The sequence below is a fragment of the Scaptodrosophila lebanonensis genome, unplaced genomic scaffold (assembly GCF_003285725.1).
Source record: "Scaptodrosophila lebanonensis strain 11010-0011.00,11010-0021.00 unplaced genomic scaffold, SlebRS2 tig00001412-arrow-pilon, whole genome shotgun sequence".
NCBI classification, from domain to species: Eukaryota; Metazoa; Arthropoda; class Insecta; order Diptera; family Drosophilidae; genus Scaptodrosophila; species Scaptodrosophila lebanonensis.
In genome coordinates this window covers 9,674,993-9,694,389 of record NW_022060739.1, presented here as the reverse complement: position 1 = coordinate 9,694,389, position 19,397 = coordinate 9,674,993, and the positions used below count along the sequence as shown (strand labels likewise).

Here is a 19,397-nt window from a genome sequence, read left to right as displayed (position 1 = left end):
TTTGAACTTATCGTAATGCAAAAGCTATGTAGACAAGAGTTAACCGCAGTGATGTGGCAACCTTAACATCTTTTGAACATTCACTTCCCACAAAATCGAAAGAGGATACGACGACAACAGCTAATTGAGACATCAGGCTACAGCGCAAGTGCAACTCTAAGCGGCCGGCGCACAAGGCCGGGCTAAGCCAAACAGTCGCGAACATTAAAAAAAAATAAGAGAAATAACAACAAACAAACGAACTCCAAGCGCAGGCCAAGTGTAAATCGCTGCAGTAACATTGTAGGTGAGGCTGGGAGGGATTGGGGGAGATGGGGACTAGTCCATGCCAATGGCAATGGGCAACGACCAACCCCACGCCCAACATAAAATCAGCAACAATTTAATGGCGATTTTACTGCGTGCGCGCTCGCTGGTGTCGCTGCTGCTGTTGCTGTTGTTGTTGCTGTTGTTGCTGCTGTTACTGCTGCAGATACTGCTGATAATGAAGATTAGATGATGGGCAGAAAAGGCAGCAGGCAGTGGCCACATGTTGGTTGGGAGACGCGTCGCATAGTTGTTGTTCATTTTTGTCATTTGGGCGCAGGATCTTTGCGGGCAAAAGGCAACAGGAAGTCGTCGTGATGGGAAGACACAGCGCGAGACTTGTTTAATGGCAGCTGCAACTAATTTGAGTGTGGCACGTAAAGAACCCAACCATGATGACGACGCTGATGCTGATGCCCAAGAAGAAGTTGTCAATGTCTGGCCATAAAAGAATCAGCAGCATCACCAGCAACAGCAGCATTAGCAGTCAACAGTCAGCAGTTAGCAGGCAGTAAGTGAAAAGTTCATTAGACGAACGCAACGACGCGTCGTCGCGACGACAGCAACAGCATGAAAATGAAAAAAATAAATAAGCAATCGTGAAATGGACGATATGCCAGAAATTCAATTTGGATTTGCGGCCGAGCGTAGTACCACACTCAAAAAAATAGCAACTATGCTTGAATTTTGAAAGTTGCAACGAAAAAACATGAAAGAAATAGAAAATATTGGTTTGCAAAACGGTTGTATTCTAAGAGAAAGATATATTTGTTCATATATGATTAAAGAAACTCTCTCTTATGAACACATGGCATAAGTTTACAACAACAAAAGAAGTTAAACATGCTTGTTTTCTAAATCAATTCAATTAAGTGGAATCGAATTTTTTAACTATTTCAAGAAGTTCGGAAAACTTTTCAATAGTTGGAATGGAATACATTTACCAATTTCGATGCTATATAATTTAATCGAATTCGAAAACGGAAACAATCGTAACTGGACATTATATTAAAGAAAGATAATGTGAGACATTTCTCAATTCGTAAAACCAAATCCATAACTATTTTTGAAGAATTTTGAATATTGAAATAAAGTCGAAATAACACCTAGTACTTCCAACAAAGCCGCAGGATCAAATTAATTCAATTTCTTTTCATTTTAAAATGTTCTTTTAAAAACTAAGCAATTACTTTGAGAAAACAAATCTATTAATCTGTATTTATGTAGAAGAATTAGGTTAGGGAAAGGTTTTTTTAAAAAGAAGAGTGTGCAACAACTGAAGTTACCAAAAGCTCCATTTTACCAAAATATATAGCATACGACTTTTTATGTTTTATGTTTAAGAGACTTAAATACACATTTTAGTTATTGAACTGCAACAGCTCCTCCCTTTCTTTCAGCAATAGAGCTGAAAATCTATTACAATAAAGCCTGTTTATAGGCTTTTAAACAAAAATCGATTTTAAATCTCGTTGTTAACAAAGTAACGTCGCCTTAAGTTTATTTCTAATCCAGGAACGATTTTCGAAAAAGAGTTTTTCAGAGTGTAGTGGAGCAACTGAAATTGCCAAAAATTTGTACCTGTCTGCCTGGCGGCCCGACTGCCACTCGAACATTGACCTTTGGCGCTGTGTTCAACTACTTAAAAATATATTGACGTTGGGTGCGTACGTGAGCGCATAATGAATAACTTTCAAATTGAATAATCAAATAAAACACACGAAGACTACACAGGCACACACACACTCATACACACACACACAGAGTTGTTCGAAAGCAATCGAAATGTAAAGAGTCGGTGTCATAAAGCTGCGCGCGCGCACACAGAAGGCCAACAGGCAACAGCAAAAGTTGGCCAAATAATGTTGGCATGGAAATTTCTGTTGGTACGCCAATACCCGTGCGTAGGCATCAACAACAAAAACAACAACAACAATATAACTCTTGGGGTCACGCGCGTTCTGTAGAGTGGGAGAGCCAGCCAGCCAGCTACCAAGCAAGCAAACAAAATTCTTGACGAAGATTGACAAGCTTTTGCTTTCTTGCCTTCTGCAGCGATGTTGGCGATGTCGATGGCGATGGCGTTGCTCGTAAACGGCGGCCTCACCTTAACAGCAACAACAACAATAGCAACGGCAACCTAAGCGGCAGGTCTTTGGCAGCAACAGCAGCCACCACAACAGCAATAACAATAACAACAATAACAGCGCAAATGTTAATAAGCAAAAGCGCTTTAACAACACACTGGGCCGGAAATGCTCGCAATTTTGCAAAAAACAAAACAGGCTCAAAGGAAAGCTTCCACTATGCCTTAAAGAAGATTTCTTGAAATTTTAAGATAGTACCAGAATTAAAATATAAATATTTTTGGCTAATAAATAATGAATATATCTATTTAGGCTACAGCATTATATAATAAAAGCAAATACATATGAATATGCTTTAAAATGTAAATCAAAATTGAGTCCATTTCCGAAGACCACTTTGGACTACTGAAGAATTTATTTCGCTTAATTTTATTTTTAAGCCTTCCATAACTAGAAATCGCCATTATGGGGAAACATTTAATGATTCATTTAATGACTCGCTACAAGATTATATACTATAAACAAATAAATATCAATATACTTTAAATGTTAATCAAAACTGAGACGAAGACCACTTTAGACTACTGAAGAGTTAGTTTCGTTTAATTTTATTTTCAAACCTTCCAAGAAATATGAAATCCCCATAATGGGAATTCCTTCCTCGTCTGAAACATTTAATGATTCATTTAATGACTCGCAAGTAAATAAATATCTCATAGTTCAGTTCATAGTATACTGTGCCTCGTCCCAGTTAAAAGTTTTAATTGCTTCATTAGAGAAATAACTTTGTGAACTGAATGGCGTAGAACATATTTAAAATAATTTGTTTTAATGCTTACAAAGTACATATATTATTGATCAGCATGACAAGACGTGTCGATATAGCCATACCCGTCTGAATGAACGCAAGTATCTTGGTGAATATAAAAGCTAGAGAAAGCAAACTTGCTATTCGTATTCCCCTTAACTCTAGACAGAGCAAGTTTTGTGTTTTCTTTCTGTAATTCCTTTTTACTGTAATTGGAAAATTACATACGGTTTGTCAGGTCATTTTTAGGGAACGTTATAGCCATAATTATAATCTGTAGAATTCCATTCTGCGTGGTTTTCGTTTCAGTTTTATTATTTAGATTTGGTTACAAGCCATTCACCACAGATATAGTTCCTTTAATTGGCAGATTTTCAACACTTTTGATGGCTGACCTAATCGCTCCTTTCAAATTTCGCACCAGTGTGCACACACACACACACCGATGCATATACGAGTGTATTTTTGGGCTGCCTTGTCTCAGTGCTGTCTCCCATGCGCGTATTTTTGTTTTTGCCAACTCATCAATATTTTGCGCACGTTGCGACATTTTGTCAATATCTGCGCCATGATCGTCGCAGTCTCAGTCGCAGTCGCAATCGCAGTCGCAGTCACATACAGAAACAGATACAGAGTTCCAGTCACAGTCTGAGGTATTTGCCACTTACATGCTGACCGCCGGGCGTCGTTCAATGATTTTTTAATTGAATTCTAAAAGCGTTGTCAGTCAGTTAGTCAGTCAGCCAGTCTGCTGCTGTTGTTGTTGTTGTTTTTATTGTTGTACGCATTGGCATCTACATGCACAGACATACATACATATAATACATACAGACACACACACACATATACATATGTATAAGCATTATCTGGCAGTTGCACAGAAAATACAAAAACCTTGCCTTTTTGCTTTTTTTTCGTATGCTACCTATTAATGTTTAACCAACTTGTTTAAACTTCAACTCAACGGACATGATTTGGTTTTATTTTCATTTTAGGTGTTGTTGTTGTTTTTGTTGCTTCTGTTGTTGTTATTTCTGCGCATATTTCGCGCTCTTGGACTTGACAATTACACGGTTTTTTGTAGCGTTTCAATGACGTTCATTAAATTTGTTACAGTCATGTTTTAACTTTTTGTACACATCATGGCTAACACACACACACACACACATACATGTTACCATACCTACACACACAAATACACACACAGACATTTGTATACAACATTCGATTTATAGACACCTAACGTTGAGGGCTAACCGCAATGTTTTGCGTACGACAGCAGTTCAAGTTCAATTGTTATTATAAAAAGCTTCACCCACACACACACACAACGTAGCACAATTAATTATATTTTTCATTTATATATTTATATTATTCTAACATTACATATCTGTTAGGTGTGTCTATCGCTTGGTCAGTCTCTGCAAGAAAGTCTATCAATTGCTTTTTGTACGCTGGCGAGTTCAAACAAAATCACCTCGGACTCAACCTTTTGGGGGGCACGGGCTCGTAATTAATATCAATTATTGTTCAATTAGTGTGCAAATGCCATTTTACACTTAAAGCATAATTCTCTATCTATAACCCATGTGAACTTTTGGTAGATGTTTGATTGAATAATCGTTTCTAATTCTTGGCTGAAAGGTGAAGGCGCACAACTAAAAGTACTTAGCGGCTTGCAACCTTTTAGCGAATTCAAATATCTCTCAGTTACTGTTTTGGAGTTTATAGAGACTCCTATTTATTTGCTGCAAACAAATTACAGAGCTAACATTTTAATGTTGCTAATTTTTTAGTATTAACTAACTAATAAACCATAACTTTTCCATAAACTTAGATTCAGTTTGAGTTTCAAAAACGTATTCTGGAATAAAAATTCTATACTAATCCACAGTGTTCTTCTACAAAAGAACTCGTTTGGGATTTACTATTTGTAGAAAAGTTGGAGTTTTTTTTAATACATATCCAGATAAGCTTTGTTAAAGGAGCTAGAGTCGTACAAGTTTTTAATGTCTCTTATTTTTCAAAAGAAATTCTAGAGAATTGAAGTTAAGAACAGCATACTTTTAGGATACAGACTACGATTTCGCTGCCACGCCAGTTTTTAAATTCAATTTTTTAATTAACTTGGGGTTCACTTTAAAAAAACAGGCTAGTGGGATTGAAAACACCTCGATTTGTAGAGGTGTTTTGGAATTTAGCTCGGATGCCAATTCTTTGGAGAGGCTAAGAAATAAATAAAGAGAACCAATTTTGAATTAATTTCTAAACAATTTCACTAAATTATTAAATTAAATTATCCATTATTAAATAGAAATAAAGTAACTAAACCTACATTACTTGTAATATAAATGGCGCAATTTGAAAACCAATTTAAGGATTAGAATACATACTTGGCGATATGTGTTGCTTATACATTTGGTTCACAAATAATAAAATTTCTAGGAAAATCTTAGAGGTACGATAATCAATATTCAATATTTAATTTTTCAATTGATGCAACTTTAAAATAAATCGAAATTTGAATAGGATTTGAATATATTAAATATTCAATTTGAGCGGATTTTCAATTAATGCAGTTTTAAAATAAATGGAAATTTGAATATGATTCGAATATATTCTTGGATATACATATGTGTAGCTTAAAAATTTCTTTCATAAATAAGCAGATTGCTAGGTAAATTTCAGAGATGTTTATTCAAACGAAAAGTGTTAATATATCCGCTTGAGCATGAGTTTGTAAAATTGTGCGCCAAAATTTGAGCAACAAAATATTTTGTCCACATCATAATTGCAAGTAATATCCATTAGCTTAGTACATATGAGAGTATATATATTTTGGAAAAAGAGCTTGCCATGAAAGTTGACCCTAATGATGGTCTCTATTGCAACTCTCTAGTGTTGTGGCCTATTCTGTAATTTCAAAGAAATATGCCACACAAAAAGAGAAATAAACAACTTTGTGTAAACAATAAACGTAGCTTTGAAAGAAAAAAAAAAGGTCGGCGCAAAACTGAATAACGACGACTGCGACTTGAACGGCGTCAGCGACAACGACGACGACGACTCATTATCGATGCTGCTGGCCTGATGAATAAATGTCCAGCACACAGACGCGGGTGTGACGACTTCAATGGCGGGGGCAGCGCAGCAGCAGCAGCAGCAACAACAACAACAATACTAGCAGCGGCATTTGGGTGACAATGGAAAACTGCTGAGCGGCTCAAACGGAATGAAATGAAACGAAACGAAACATGGGCAGCAGCCAATAAGCTGAAGTAGGAAATATGCTGTGCCAAAGGCGACAACGAGAACGTCTATATAAGTATGTACTATGTGTGCGTGTAAGTGTGTGTGTGTGTATGTTTATTTTATTTGCTTTGTGCTGTGACCGCTGTGTATAATTTACACGTTTTGCTCATTTGTGATTCTAGGGAGCGCGCCGTTGGCCACGTCAAGCGAACGAACTGGACAGCACAGGGCCCAGTCTCCTCAACCAATACCTACATACTCGCAAATACATATGTATGTACATACATCTATGTATATGTATATGTATGTGCGAGTATATGGCAAGGCGGCCTTATACGAGTACGCATCGAAACTAAAACTGAAACAAAACAAATGAATTAAAATTACGCGCGGCGTCAGGAATCGGCCCGAACGACCAAAGCACACAGATCGAAATTCCAACAAGTGGCGTAATTGCGCCCTACGGCTGCTACCGTATGTGGATATATGCCAAGCAGCCAAACAGCCAAACAGCCAAGTAGTTATAGCCATAGCCATTGATATGTGTAGTATGTGGAGAGTTGGAGGGCGCTGTGGAAGGCACTAGTACTGCCACCGGCACTGGCAGCGGCACTGGCACTGATACAGACGCAGGCGCAAGGAAATGAAGCAAAAGGCAAGATATACAACACAGGTTACTTAAATAAAAACGGTTGCCACTTAGCGATAAAAAGCTATTGCAATTTCTTTTACAATAACAAAATCTATAGCCAATCTTTCCAACATATTTATATATATTATAAATGTTAAATTGTAATTTAGACTGAACACCTAGTTTAAGTTCTATTTGTATTTAACTATACGTTTAATTTAAGTTATAAATATAACACTATAATATATTTAAAAAATAGTTTTTAAAATTTAAATATAAACCCAATAGATAGAAGTAAAAGTGGAATTTAACCATTAAAAGATAAAAGTTAGCACCTTTTTATTGATCAACATACTTCTTTAATTGGAGTTTTATCTCAATTTCATCATTAACAGTGATAGACCTCTATTTTGGTTTCGGTTAAAATAAGAATAAGGGTAGTATTACCTAAAATAAGGTCGAAACTAATTGCAATAAATCGCTTCATATTCTTACATTTCATTATGTTTCTACTATATTTTCAATTTTCTTAAAATTAATTTACATCTTACAATTATTAGCTATAAATCACAAAGGTGTTTTAACTAGGCCTTTTACTTACTTTAAATTTATTTTTAGTAAGCTTAAAGCATTGCCTTCAGCTATTTGCGATCAGTTTGTCCATAATAATCGATAAAAATATCAATCCTCTCTATCTGTATATCTATTCCACCTCAAAGATGGTTTTTGTGAAGCCTATGGGTACAAAATCATATATTAATCTGTTAACAAAGACTTGCCTTATCGCAACCAACTCTACAGAGCTGTGTTCTAGCTAAAGCACAAGTGGCCAAAAGAGCTGCATGGCGGAAAATGAAAATACGTTGAAACCAATACAAGAATATTAATAAATGTAGTCAAATACTTAGTTTAGTAATATTTCAAAGGAATTTTTTATTATTTGTCAGTGTTTAATTATTGGTGTTGGCGCATATTTCCAATTATTGACCCCTATGGTTAAGCTCTTATTTGCTTCTGTTGGAAAATATTTATTTAAAAATGTAATTTTAATATTTTGACAAACAAATTTTGTTTGTCACGTTTGGAAACGTCTGCGTTTATTTACGAGAAATTTTGTTTCGTGACGAATGAATTCCGAAATATATTTATTTAATTACTAAACTCGTAATAAAAGATTCAAACAGATGCATGCGACAGAAAATTGATATCAGAAATAATCTAAATACATATGTGACTTGCAGTTTTATTGTCGCCTCATCACGATGTTTTTATAGCCTGTACCCAAAGGGTGAAAGGCTATACTAGTTTTGTGCGCATGTATGTAACACACAGAAGGAGGCGTGGCAGACCCCACAAAGTATATATATTCTTGATCAGGATGAGAAGCCGAGTCGATATAGCCTTGTCCGTCCGTCCGTCTGTCCGTCTGTCTGTCCGTCTGTCCGTCTGTCCGTCTGTCCGTATGAACGCAAGGATCTCAGAAAGTATAAGAGCTAGAATAACCAAACTTGGTTTCCATATTCTCCTAAGACCGAGAAAGTACGAGTTTGAGTTTTTTTTCGATGCACCCCCCCACTCCCCCGCAATTCGTGTTTTTTCTTATAACTTCCGTAATTCTCGGAATTTTGAAATCAATTTTGGTAGGTACATCCAGTTAGTACTAATGTGTCCGTGTGACAAATTTCATCATGATAGGTCAATTCTGAAGAAAGTTATAGCCATAAGTAAAATCGCTGCTCATGCGCTGCCTCTGTCGGCAGCGCTGCCCGCAGCTGTTGTTGTTGTTGCTGCTTTGGTTCAACTTTGTGCTGCATACATACACGCATATAAACACGCATAGGTACGTGATGTAAATGTATGCTGTTAAAACTAAACATAAACATATATTCTAATTTAATTTAATTAATTAATTCATTAATTTTTTTTAATAATTTAATTTTTTTTTAAAATTTTTTTTTTTTAATTTTTCTTTTTTTGTGGAGAGTACAGGCTATTTTACTGTCGGGCTTGCTCGACTGTAGCGTTCTATCTTGTTTTTATATATTTTCTCTCGAAATCTAGTGCAATACTAAATGCTAAGCAAAAATTCTGGAGACAAAAAACCTAAATCGAATTTAAAAGTAGATTAAGGTACTCTAATATTCTACTTAATCATTATTAGATTTTGGCTAAAATGCAGTTGTGCTTTTCCGAATAGTGAAAGAAATTCAGTCGTTGGACCATTATTTCCATTTCCATTATTTTTCAAAAGTAAACAAATTAAAAATTAATAAGTAAATACTTAGTTGCCTACACTTAAGTAGTTTTGATGCGATAATTTGTATATAATTGTTGTAATTGTTGTTGGCTGCCAAATGTCTCTAATCATTTTTTTTATTTATTTAACTGGAGGCTAGATTGGACGGTTAGCAAATAAAAGTTCTCCAATATATAATTAGATATTATTATAATTTTATTGATTTTTTTTTGTGTGGCAGCCTGAACGATATTTGGAAATCGTTGTCGAAGCAGTCCCCTACTTACTTTACTTATAGTAGTTAGGCTATTACCGATTCTCATCAGGGACCTATATAGCATATTCTTATACACTCTCTTATTCTTTAAAACACAAACGAGTATTTCTAACCTAATAATGGAACAACAGCAGAACACTAGCTTTAAAGCAAAGCTTTAGTTGAAAACAACTATTTGCTGTTTCTATTTAGTTGCTCATCATTGTGCGTTCGGACAAAACTGGCAAATCATAACTACCACAACAAATAATAATAATGAATAAATACGAGTGCAGTTGAGAGTTGTGGCGGGCACAACGACTCTTTCAACTTCGACTTGAACTGCAACTTCGACTGTAACTAAAACTGCAACTGCCACGGAGAAGGCGAATGCAACTGCGACTGCGATTTGGGGCCCCTAGCGAACGTGCAACAAGTGTGCGTGTCTCAAGTCATTTGAGGCGATGAGGCGAGGCGCGTTGAGTGCAAAGTTGAGCAGACATAATGGACGTGGCGACTGCGCAGTCGGCACGGCACGGCACGACATCAGCACTCACACATACCTATATACAAACATACAGTATATAGCTACGAGTATATATGTATGTTTTTGGCTCTGCCTTTGCTTTACGGCCTGTGGACTCAGCGTCTTCGTCATCCTCATCATACGTATTGCATTCCATGATGGCCACTTAGGGGCATAAGTTCGCGTCAAAGGGCCAACGAGTGGAAGGCAAAAAAAAATTTAAAAATAAATAGGTAGGTATAAAGGCAACAATAACAACAACAACAACAACAGGGCCAAGAAAAGGTTATACTGCAAAGCACGCTCCGCTCATATTGATATTGTATTAGCCTCATCAGTTTTGGGGTCGCTTCTGTTTCTGTACAAAAGGGCAGAGGAGCTGGGAAGCATTTTAGCGCTGAATCGTTCGCCGCTGACTCGTTTTGCATTTTAATTTTGCCTGATCTTTTTCATCATCATCATCATGATCGTGATGATCATTATTATCATGATTATCACTGTCGTTGCGTCCCCTTCGTTTTATTTTTATTTTTTCTTTTATTATTTTTTTAAATTTTAAAGCTTCTGCTCGATACGTTTTTTATCGCCACTTGTTGGCCATTTGGGCGTTCATTTCTGTTGCCTTATTTGTGCCGGTCAAAAGTGGAGTCGTCGTCGTCGTTGTCGTTGTCAGCGTCGTCGTCATCATCATCGAAGTCCAAGTCCAAGTGGCTGCCACTGCCACTGCCGCGGCCGCTGCCGACTGCCGACTGCTTCGAAAATCACAAAATGCGCGCATTGAAATTGTGGCTTTTTAAGCATTCATTATATGCCAAACGCACACACACACACACACACTTATACACACGCTCAGACACCTATATTTGTATATAAATACATGGTTATCTGTATGTGTGTGGTACTTTATATTTAATGAATATTTGCATGCGGAATGCTTAATTTGCCAGCACTTGCCAACTTTTGCCAAACTGTTTCGTTCGACTCGGCCAAAAGGTTGGCCGATACCATCTTAATGCCAAGCAGAGCCTGAAAACCAAACTACTTATATTCAATAGCCAGTTAAGTACTTAGAGATGATTGAAAGCTTCTGAAAGGACGCTGAGAAACTATTTGTAAATGAATGGCTAGCTTGGGAGGAAAAAAAAATGTGCACAAACAGACCAAACTGGTTTTAATTATTAATAATTATTTAATAATGAGCACACTTTTAGATAAATATTTGTAAAATATATTATATGTTTTCTTTCATACATTATAGTTTAAGAATATGATATTGAAGAAATTAAATATCTCCAATAAGAAACTGAATGTTATAGTCTCCTAAGGAAGTTTGATTGAATTAATAATGATGTTTTTCATGAGATTAGAAATGTTCTCCAGACCTTGTGTATTATGACTCTGAACAGGAGAAAATCACTATTTCGTCCTAGATGTGATAGCCTTACTTCTAAAAGCGACTCTTAATTCCTTAAGCTTGTAATAAAGCTGTCGGGAGTTTTAGCCATTAGCTGCCCCAATTAAGTTTGTTCTGGATTTATTCCTGCATTAAGTCCTTGGATTTGGAGTTTGACATTCGTGTGTCATTTAAGCTGGAAATGTCAATTAGTGTGTGTTTAACCGCCATTTTAAATTTCAAAAAAAAAATATTAAGGAATAAGCTTTAAACGTTGTATATTATGGTAAGGGAATTATTGAAAAAGGTGCAGCAGTGTTTCAGAAAGTATTTGAATGAGCCACATGGAAGCTAACGAAGATGTTAAAAAAATAAATGAAGCTCGCAACATCTCATATGAATCGACTCCAGACAATTAAGTTGATGTTTTGGCTATAAAGGGCGTCGCCATCACGTTCGAACTACAACACCAATTAATGGATTTTGCACCGTCGCATTGCAGCCAGGTTGTTATTGAATATTTGATTCGAAAACGAAACAAAAATAAGCGCTCAGTCACAGTATTCACCAGATTTGGCTCGCTTTCCAGTTCTCAAAAGTCCAAGAACTAAAGAGCATACCAGCTAATGCCTATAACAAGTGAATTAACTTTTGGATGAATATAGAGGTCAAAAGGCGACTATTTTGAAGGCGACAGCAAAGATTTGCATAGGGAGCAGAAACGAAAAACACAAAAACTGAACAGAAAAGTGCTATAATTAAATAAATATAGGTAATAGTTTCGTGGAAATTTTTCAACCTAACCCATCAATTATTTGGTGACCCCCAAGCAGAATTAGCCCTAACTACCGTTCGTAAAACTCACCAGCTTTTTCACAGCAATTACCTTAAAGCGATATTTTTCCCTTTTCTATAAACGCATTAAACTGCGAATGAAGAAACTCGATTTTGAATTTAAAATGTTAGCAGCATACTTATTCCCCAGCTTATGGCCATAAAAAATATTTGGCAAATGATTTTAAATGATCCACTTTCAAGGTCAGCTTTGAATGAGCTGCTCTTCTAGGGTTAAAATTCTATGTGAGTTGTCGCTGCTGTTGTTGTTTTTCTCTCCTTTTTTGCGTTTCAAATCAGAAAAAAAGAGAAAAAAGTGTCAAATGGGATTTGCCTTTTACTTTTTTTAAAAGCTTGCAATTCTCGTTTTTGCATGCTTGGCCAACGACGGCGAACGACAGACAAAAGTCAAAGGTGAGCCATGCCATGACATCATGCCAATTTCTGAGGTTTTGGTCAAACAAGTGAGACATTTTCTATAAATCATGCACGAGGTAAGATAATGAGAACAACAACAACAACAACAGAAACACAAACAAGTAAAAGTGTTGGCCTTCAAACGACGAAGACGATATACGCTTTCAAATATTGTTTATGCGAATATTTCTAAGCAGATTAGAATAGGCATGATTTTTAAAAAAAATTAATTATTGTTTTAATATTTTGTTAAATGTAGGCACTATTTGTGGCAGAGTAGAGATTAATAATTGAAGATTAATTGATAAAAGATTAACTGATTAACTGACTAGTTTTTGAAAATTCTAGTCCAAAAGAGGAACGAAAATGTGAATATTTTAACCGATCAACTTTAAACATGAAAATGAAAACTAAACAAACCTGCAAAAAGCTGCACAATTTTTGGAGCTATAGAAAAGCAGCAGCAGGTATGTTAGAAGAAAATTCAAAAAGATAAAGCTAGAAGACTTTGTAATGATGTATCAGATTCTATTAATCTCTCTACAGCGGCTTATTATGAGAAGAATTGCTCCAGCAATCAAATATAACGAACAAATAATCATTATAAGTTAGAATCTAAACACTCTTGAGATGATAGAAGACTAAAGCCACAATTTAAAGAATTCTCAAAAATGTAATGCCACTTCTTAAAACTAATGTGAATTCTATAATTAAAGTTAATTTACTGCAACTTTTTAAAAGCCTTTTAAAATAATATAAAATTTGTGTGCAAATTATTTGCATGTAGCTTAAGGAGGCGAAGACATATATAAACAAATATAATGATGGGCATGTTTTAAGAAGAAACGTCGTTTTTAACTCTCTTTAATCTGTTTATTTCTAATATTATATATTTTTGAATAATTGACTCTATCAAAGATATGATATTATAACTACAATGAAATTATAAAAGGGTTGATATAATGAGATTGATATTATAAAGGGAATTATATTATAACATGAATGATATTATCTACAACAGGTAAGGGACTCTCAAATTTCAATTTTTAACTTCTAATTAGTTAATTTCATTTTAAAAATTGTTCGCGCAAGATCCAGCGCACTATTGTTGCCCATTTTTTATCGCCAACTAGTCTAAAGAAGCTCCATCATAATTATAATATAATGGTTGTAATGAATTAATCGGAATACCTTTGGCTAGAGTAGAAGCTGAAAGGCTTGACAAGTCTATATAATTAATACATATAGCTTGAAAAAAATATCAGATCACGCTTACAATACAATAAATAATGACACCAACAACTACAACAATGGCAGCAGCAGCAACAACAACAAAGGTTTGACACCAAAACGAGGCCTTAAAAGCGACAAATTTACAAGCACCTGCACACACATTGCTCTCCGCAGCCATAAACTTTGAATGGTTGGCTACTTGGCCGGCCACTGGGCAGTTACTGCGCAGCAGCAGCAGCAGCAGTAACAACAACAACAACAATAAGCAGAAGAAGAAGAAGAATGACAAACGAGGTCTTAACGGAACGGAAGGTGCAAATGGCGGCGAAGAAATACAAACCGAAATAAACAAATAAATGAAATGAGAAATACAACAAAGAGTAAAACGATAGTTGAACTTTCAACACCTATTTTTTCAGTTGTTGCTGCTGCTGTCCATTGTTGTTGTCTATGAAGCAGTAAGGTAAATGCGATAAATGTGAAAAGAAGGAGGAAAAAATGTGCTTAGACATCTGTCTCTCCACTATAAGCAAGAGATACTATACTTGTATAAATATACATACATACATATATATGTATATATATATATATATATATATAGAGGAGTATGTCTTGGTTTGTTTGTTTGTTTGTAAGGTAAACTTACCGGAATAACACCAAGCTGGCCATACTACTGTCGTCTCGGTATCAATTTCCTTCATTATGGGTTCAACATATTGTCAAACCGCACCGCACCGATTCAATTTGTCGTCAATTGTTTGCTGCTGTTGCTGTTGTTGTTGTTGTTGCTATTATTGTTGTTGGCTGGCTGCTGCAAGTGAAGGCAGGAAATAGCAAAAAGAAGAAGAAGAAGAAGAAGAAGAAAAACATAATATTAGTTATAAAGTTATTTTAACGTTTTGCCACAACAACAGCTTTTTCTTCCTACTGGCCAGTTTTTCAATTAAGTTGGTAGCTGTTGGCCAAAAGCTTACGGCAAATACCATTAAGCTGTTGATGCCGTTTATGTCGTTAATTGTTATCTGTCCACATTCGTATAATTGCAGCTAATGCCGATGACTCTCTGATATTTATTTGGCTTTTACAGACTTCGGGGCGTTTCCTAAATTAACTCTACGGCTGTCTAATATTTGACGCCTGGCGACACATTGATTTTGATAATTGACACTGATTATATGTTTTATATATTTAACACTTTAAAAGCAGTCGTATAATTATTGAATATACTGTTTGGCTTCGTTGGCTTGTTATATCGAGAAAGAAAGCATTTTAAAGAAGGTGTAAAAAAGAAGCAGAAGAACAAAAGTTTTATTATTTATTTATTTATATGAATACAAGTATAACGCTACAGTTTCGACTTAAAAAAATAAAAAAAAACAAGATAGAACGCTACAGTCGAGCAAGCCCGACAGTAAAATAGCCTGTACTCTCCACAAAAAAAGAAAAATTAAAAAAAAAAAATTTAAAAAAAAATTAAATTATTAAAAAAAATTAATGAATTAATTAATTAAATGAAATTAGAATATATGTTTATGTTTAGTTTTAACAGCATACATTTACATCACGTACCTATGCGTGTTTATATGCGTGTATGTATGCAGCACAAAGTTGAACCAAAGCAGCAACAACAACAACAGCTGCGGGCAGCGCTGCCGACAGAGGCAGCGCATGAGCAGCGATTTTACTTATGGCTATAACTTTCTTCAGAATTGACCTATCATGATGAAATTTGGCACACGGACACATTAGTACTAACTGGATGTACCTACCAAAATTGATTTCAAAATTCCGAGAATTACGGAATTTATAAGAAAAAACACGAATTGCGGGGGAGTGGGGGGGTGCATCGAAAAAAAACTCAAACTCGTACTTTCTCGGTCTTAGGAGAATATGGAAACCAAGTTTGGTTATTCTAGCTCTTATACTTTCTGAGATCCTTGCGTTCATACGGACAGACAGACGGACAGACGGACGGACGGACAAGGCTATATCGACTCGGCTTCTCATCCTGATCAAGAATATATATACTTTGTGGGGTCTGCCACGCCTCCTTCTGTGTGTTACATACATGCGCACAAAACTAGTATAGCCTTTCACCCTTTGGGTACAGGCTATAAAAACCTCAAAAATAGTCTAACAACTGAACAAGAATGTCTGCTATGGGTATAAGGAAAAGTAAACATACTTATTAGTATAAAGAAAATCAAAAGCAGCTGCAGTGAAATGCAAATGAGAAAATTAAAACAAATAAACAAAACAAGATAGAACGCTACAGTCGAGCAAGCCCGACAGTAAAATAGCCTGTACTCTCCACAAAAAAGAAAAATTAAAAAAAAAAAATTTAAAAAAAAAAATTAAATTATTAAAAAAAATTAATGAATTAATTAATTAAATTAAATTAGAATATATGTTTATGTTTAGTTTTAACAGCATACATTTACATCACGTACCTATGCGTGTTTATATGCGTGTATGTATGCAGCACAAAGTTGAACCAAAGCAGCAACAACAACAACAGCTGCGGGCAGCGCTGCCGACAGAGGCAGCGCATGAGCAGCGATTTTACTTATGGCTATAACTTTCTTCAGAATTGACCTATCATGATGAAATTTGTCACACGGACACATTAGTACTAACTGGATGTACCTACCAAAATTGATTTCAAAATTCCGAGAATTACGGAAGTTATAAGAAAAAACACGAATTGCGGGGGAGTGGGGGGGTGCATCGAAAAAAAACTCAAACTCGTACTTTCTCGGTCTTAGGAGAATATGGAAACCAAGTTTGGTTATTCTAGCTCTTATACTTTCTGAGATCCTTGCGTTCATACGGACAGACGGACAGACAGACGGACAGACAGACGGACGGACGGACAAGGCTATATCGACTCGGCTTCTCATCCTGATCAAGAATATATATACTTTGTGGGGTCTGCCACGCCTCCTTCTGTGTGTTACATACATGCGCACAAAACTAGTATAGCCTTTCACCCTTTGGGTACAGGCTATAATTAAAGATATTTAATTAAAACAAAAGCAAACAAGAATCAAAACATTAGCAAACTAAATAAAATATAATTTGAGACAAATTAATTTCCTATAGTGCATTATTCGATTGATCGAAAGAGCAACTATACAAAAAGAAAAACTCAAAACCCAAGGAACATTTATTTACACAACAACTCCGACTTTTCTTCATCTGTTAAAAAAGTTTTTCTTTCCATAATTTATATCAGAAACAATCAGAAGCTTGAAAATAACATAATGTTCTAAAGCTAGTTTTAAACGGTCCCTTAATCTAATATCGCGTAATTACACTAAACATGAATATGATTTTATTTTTGTTGGTTTCAGATTCTAGAAAGGTTTAGCAAAAAGAAAAACTCAAAACCTAAGGAAGATTTATTTACACAATAGCTCCGATTTTCATTCGTCTGCTAAAAAATGTTGAAAATAACATAATGTTCTAAAGCTAGTTTTAAACGGTTTAAAAGGTTTAGCAAAAAGAAAAACTCAAAACCCAAGGAACATTTATTTACACAACAACTCCGACTTTTCTTCATCTGTTAAAAAAGTTTTTCTTTCCATAATTTATATCAGAAACAATCAGAAGCTTGAAAATAACATAATGTTCTAAAGCTAGTTTTAAACGGTCCCTTAATCTAATATCGCGTAATTACACAACCATAAATATGATTTTATTTTTAATTGATTCAGATTCTAGGTAGGTTTAGCTGCCCGTGGTTTTGGGAACCTTAAATTCCAAGATCGAATGATGAACAATTAGACACTCTTAAATTACAAAAGCAAAGCTGGCACTGATAGCTCCGTTCCTCATCCGATTTTATGTATCGTTATTCTATAGACTTTTTCAGATTGTAGAACTGAATGAAAGATTCTACAGTTGCTATGGAATCGGTTCTTTAAATTGGTCCTATGTTCGCACAGATTTCTTTTGATCTTGAAAATAAGTTACTTGATCCTGACCCTGATCGTGTTCAGGTCTTGGGAATTTAAAGTGTCGATGTGTGATGATAGCTATACAGTGAAAACTCCCTTAACAGACACCGCTTTTATCCGGCACTCTCTTCGGCGGACACTTTTTCTAAAACATTCGATCGGTGTATAAAGTATTTAAGTACCCCTTAAGCGGATCTTTTTACTGTATAAGTATACCTGTAGCTAATAATAAGGTTTTTTTACAAATGCACTCAAGAAACTGACATTTCCCATCATTATCCAATTAATTGAATCGTTGTTCTAAAGACTTTTTCAGATTGTTGGCATGGGTGAAAGATTTTTTGTTTGCCATAGAATTGGTTCAATTAGTTGATCCTATTTTGTCACATTTTTTGCAATTATCAGATTTCAATATATTGCCAAATTGAATCGAATGAATTAACTTTAAGTCCAGTCGTTTCCTGCTCTGATGTATAGAGTTATAGTGGCTGCCTTTGATCTACACCTAGCTACTGCTAATAACAGGATTTACCTACACTCTTTAGTTACAAATGCACACTTGAAACTGATATGCCCTCACCTCATTGCGAGTTCATAAAAAGTTTAAGATCGTTTGTGGTAACAAATATTTGAACAGCTTTTTGCATTTGAATTTGCTCACCTATTTATTTTGCTTGTTGTTTTTGTATTTCTTAACTGTTTCACGTTGATTGCAATGTTGTTGTTAGTGTTGTTGTTGTTAGCTAGCTGACTGATTGTCAGTCTGGCAGACTGCTGTCAATTTGTCATTAAGTTTGACAATGTGGTGGGAAGAGCAGCAAACAACAAGCAGTTGAAAAAAATGTAAATTGAGAAAGACCGGCGCATTCTTCTCTTTTTACAATTTGTTTGTTATATTTTAAGTAAATTTTATTGTCTACACATACTATATATATATATATATATATATATATATATATGTATATGTGTGTACGTGCTTATATATGTATATTTGTTTTGTGTGTATGTGTTTGTTGTTATAATTTAAATTTGCTTGCTGGTGTGGCGTTGCTTTTGCTTTTTGCTTTTTTATTGTTATGGTTATAATAATTACTTTGATGTGCGTTTTAAACGAACCTGTTATTTGTTATAAAACGAAACGCGTTTGTGTTATAAAATCATAATCCACTTGCCGTTGTTTTTATTCCTGTTGTTTTTGTTGTTGTTATTATTATTGTTTGTAATTCTTGTTATTTGCATGCAAGGCTTTTGCAGATTCTGCAATTTTGCTGACTGTGGCAACAACAATTTTTCCACCAATATCCGCACAAATACTTATGTATATTTTTTACTTTTTCAATCACACATGCATGTGTATATGTATATATTTTTTATTTTTTGTACGAAATTTGTTTATTGTTTTTAATGAACCGCACACGCGCAGCTTTTTTCACATACATGCATGTACATATGTGTGTAG

At 35.2% G+C, this 19,397-nt stretch overlaps 1 protein-coding gene across 1 annotated transcript in view; it reads right to left on the bottom strand.

Annotated features, from left to right (window-relative positions):
* LOC115631341 (mucin-19) overlaps positions 1-18,747 on the bottom strand; it is a 78,557-nt gene extending 59,810 nt beyond the window's left edge. Inside the window, exons 1-2 of the mRNA XM_030528059.1 lie at positions 18,600-18,747; positions 14,626-14,790 (exon numbers count right to left, since the gene is read on the bottom strand). Coding sequence (XP_030383919.1) covers positions 14,626-14,680 — 55 coding nt within the window. The 5' untranslated portion in view covers positions 14,681-14,790; positions 18,600-18,747. The remainder of the gene's footprint in view (positions 1-14,625; positions 14,791-18,599) is intronic.
* Between the last annotated feature and the right edge of the window lie 650 nt (positions 18,748-19,397).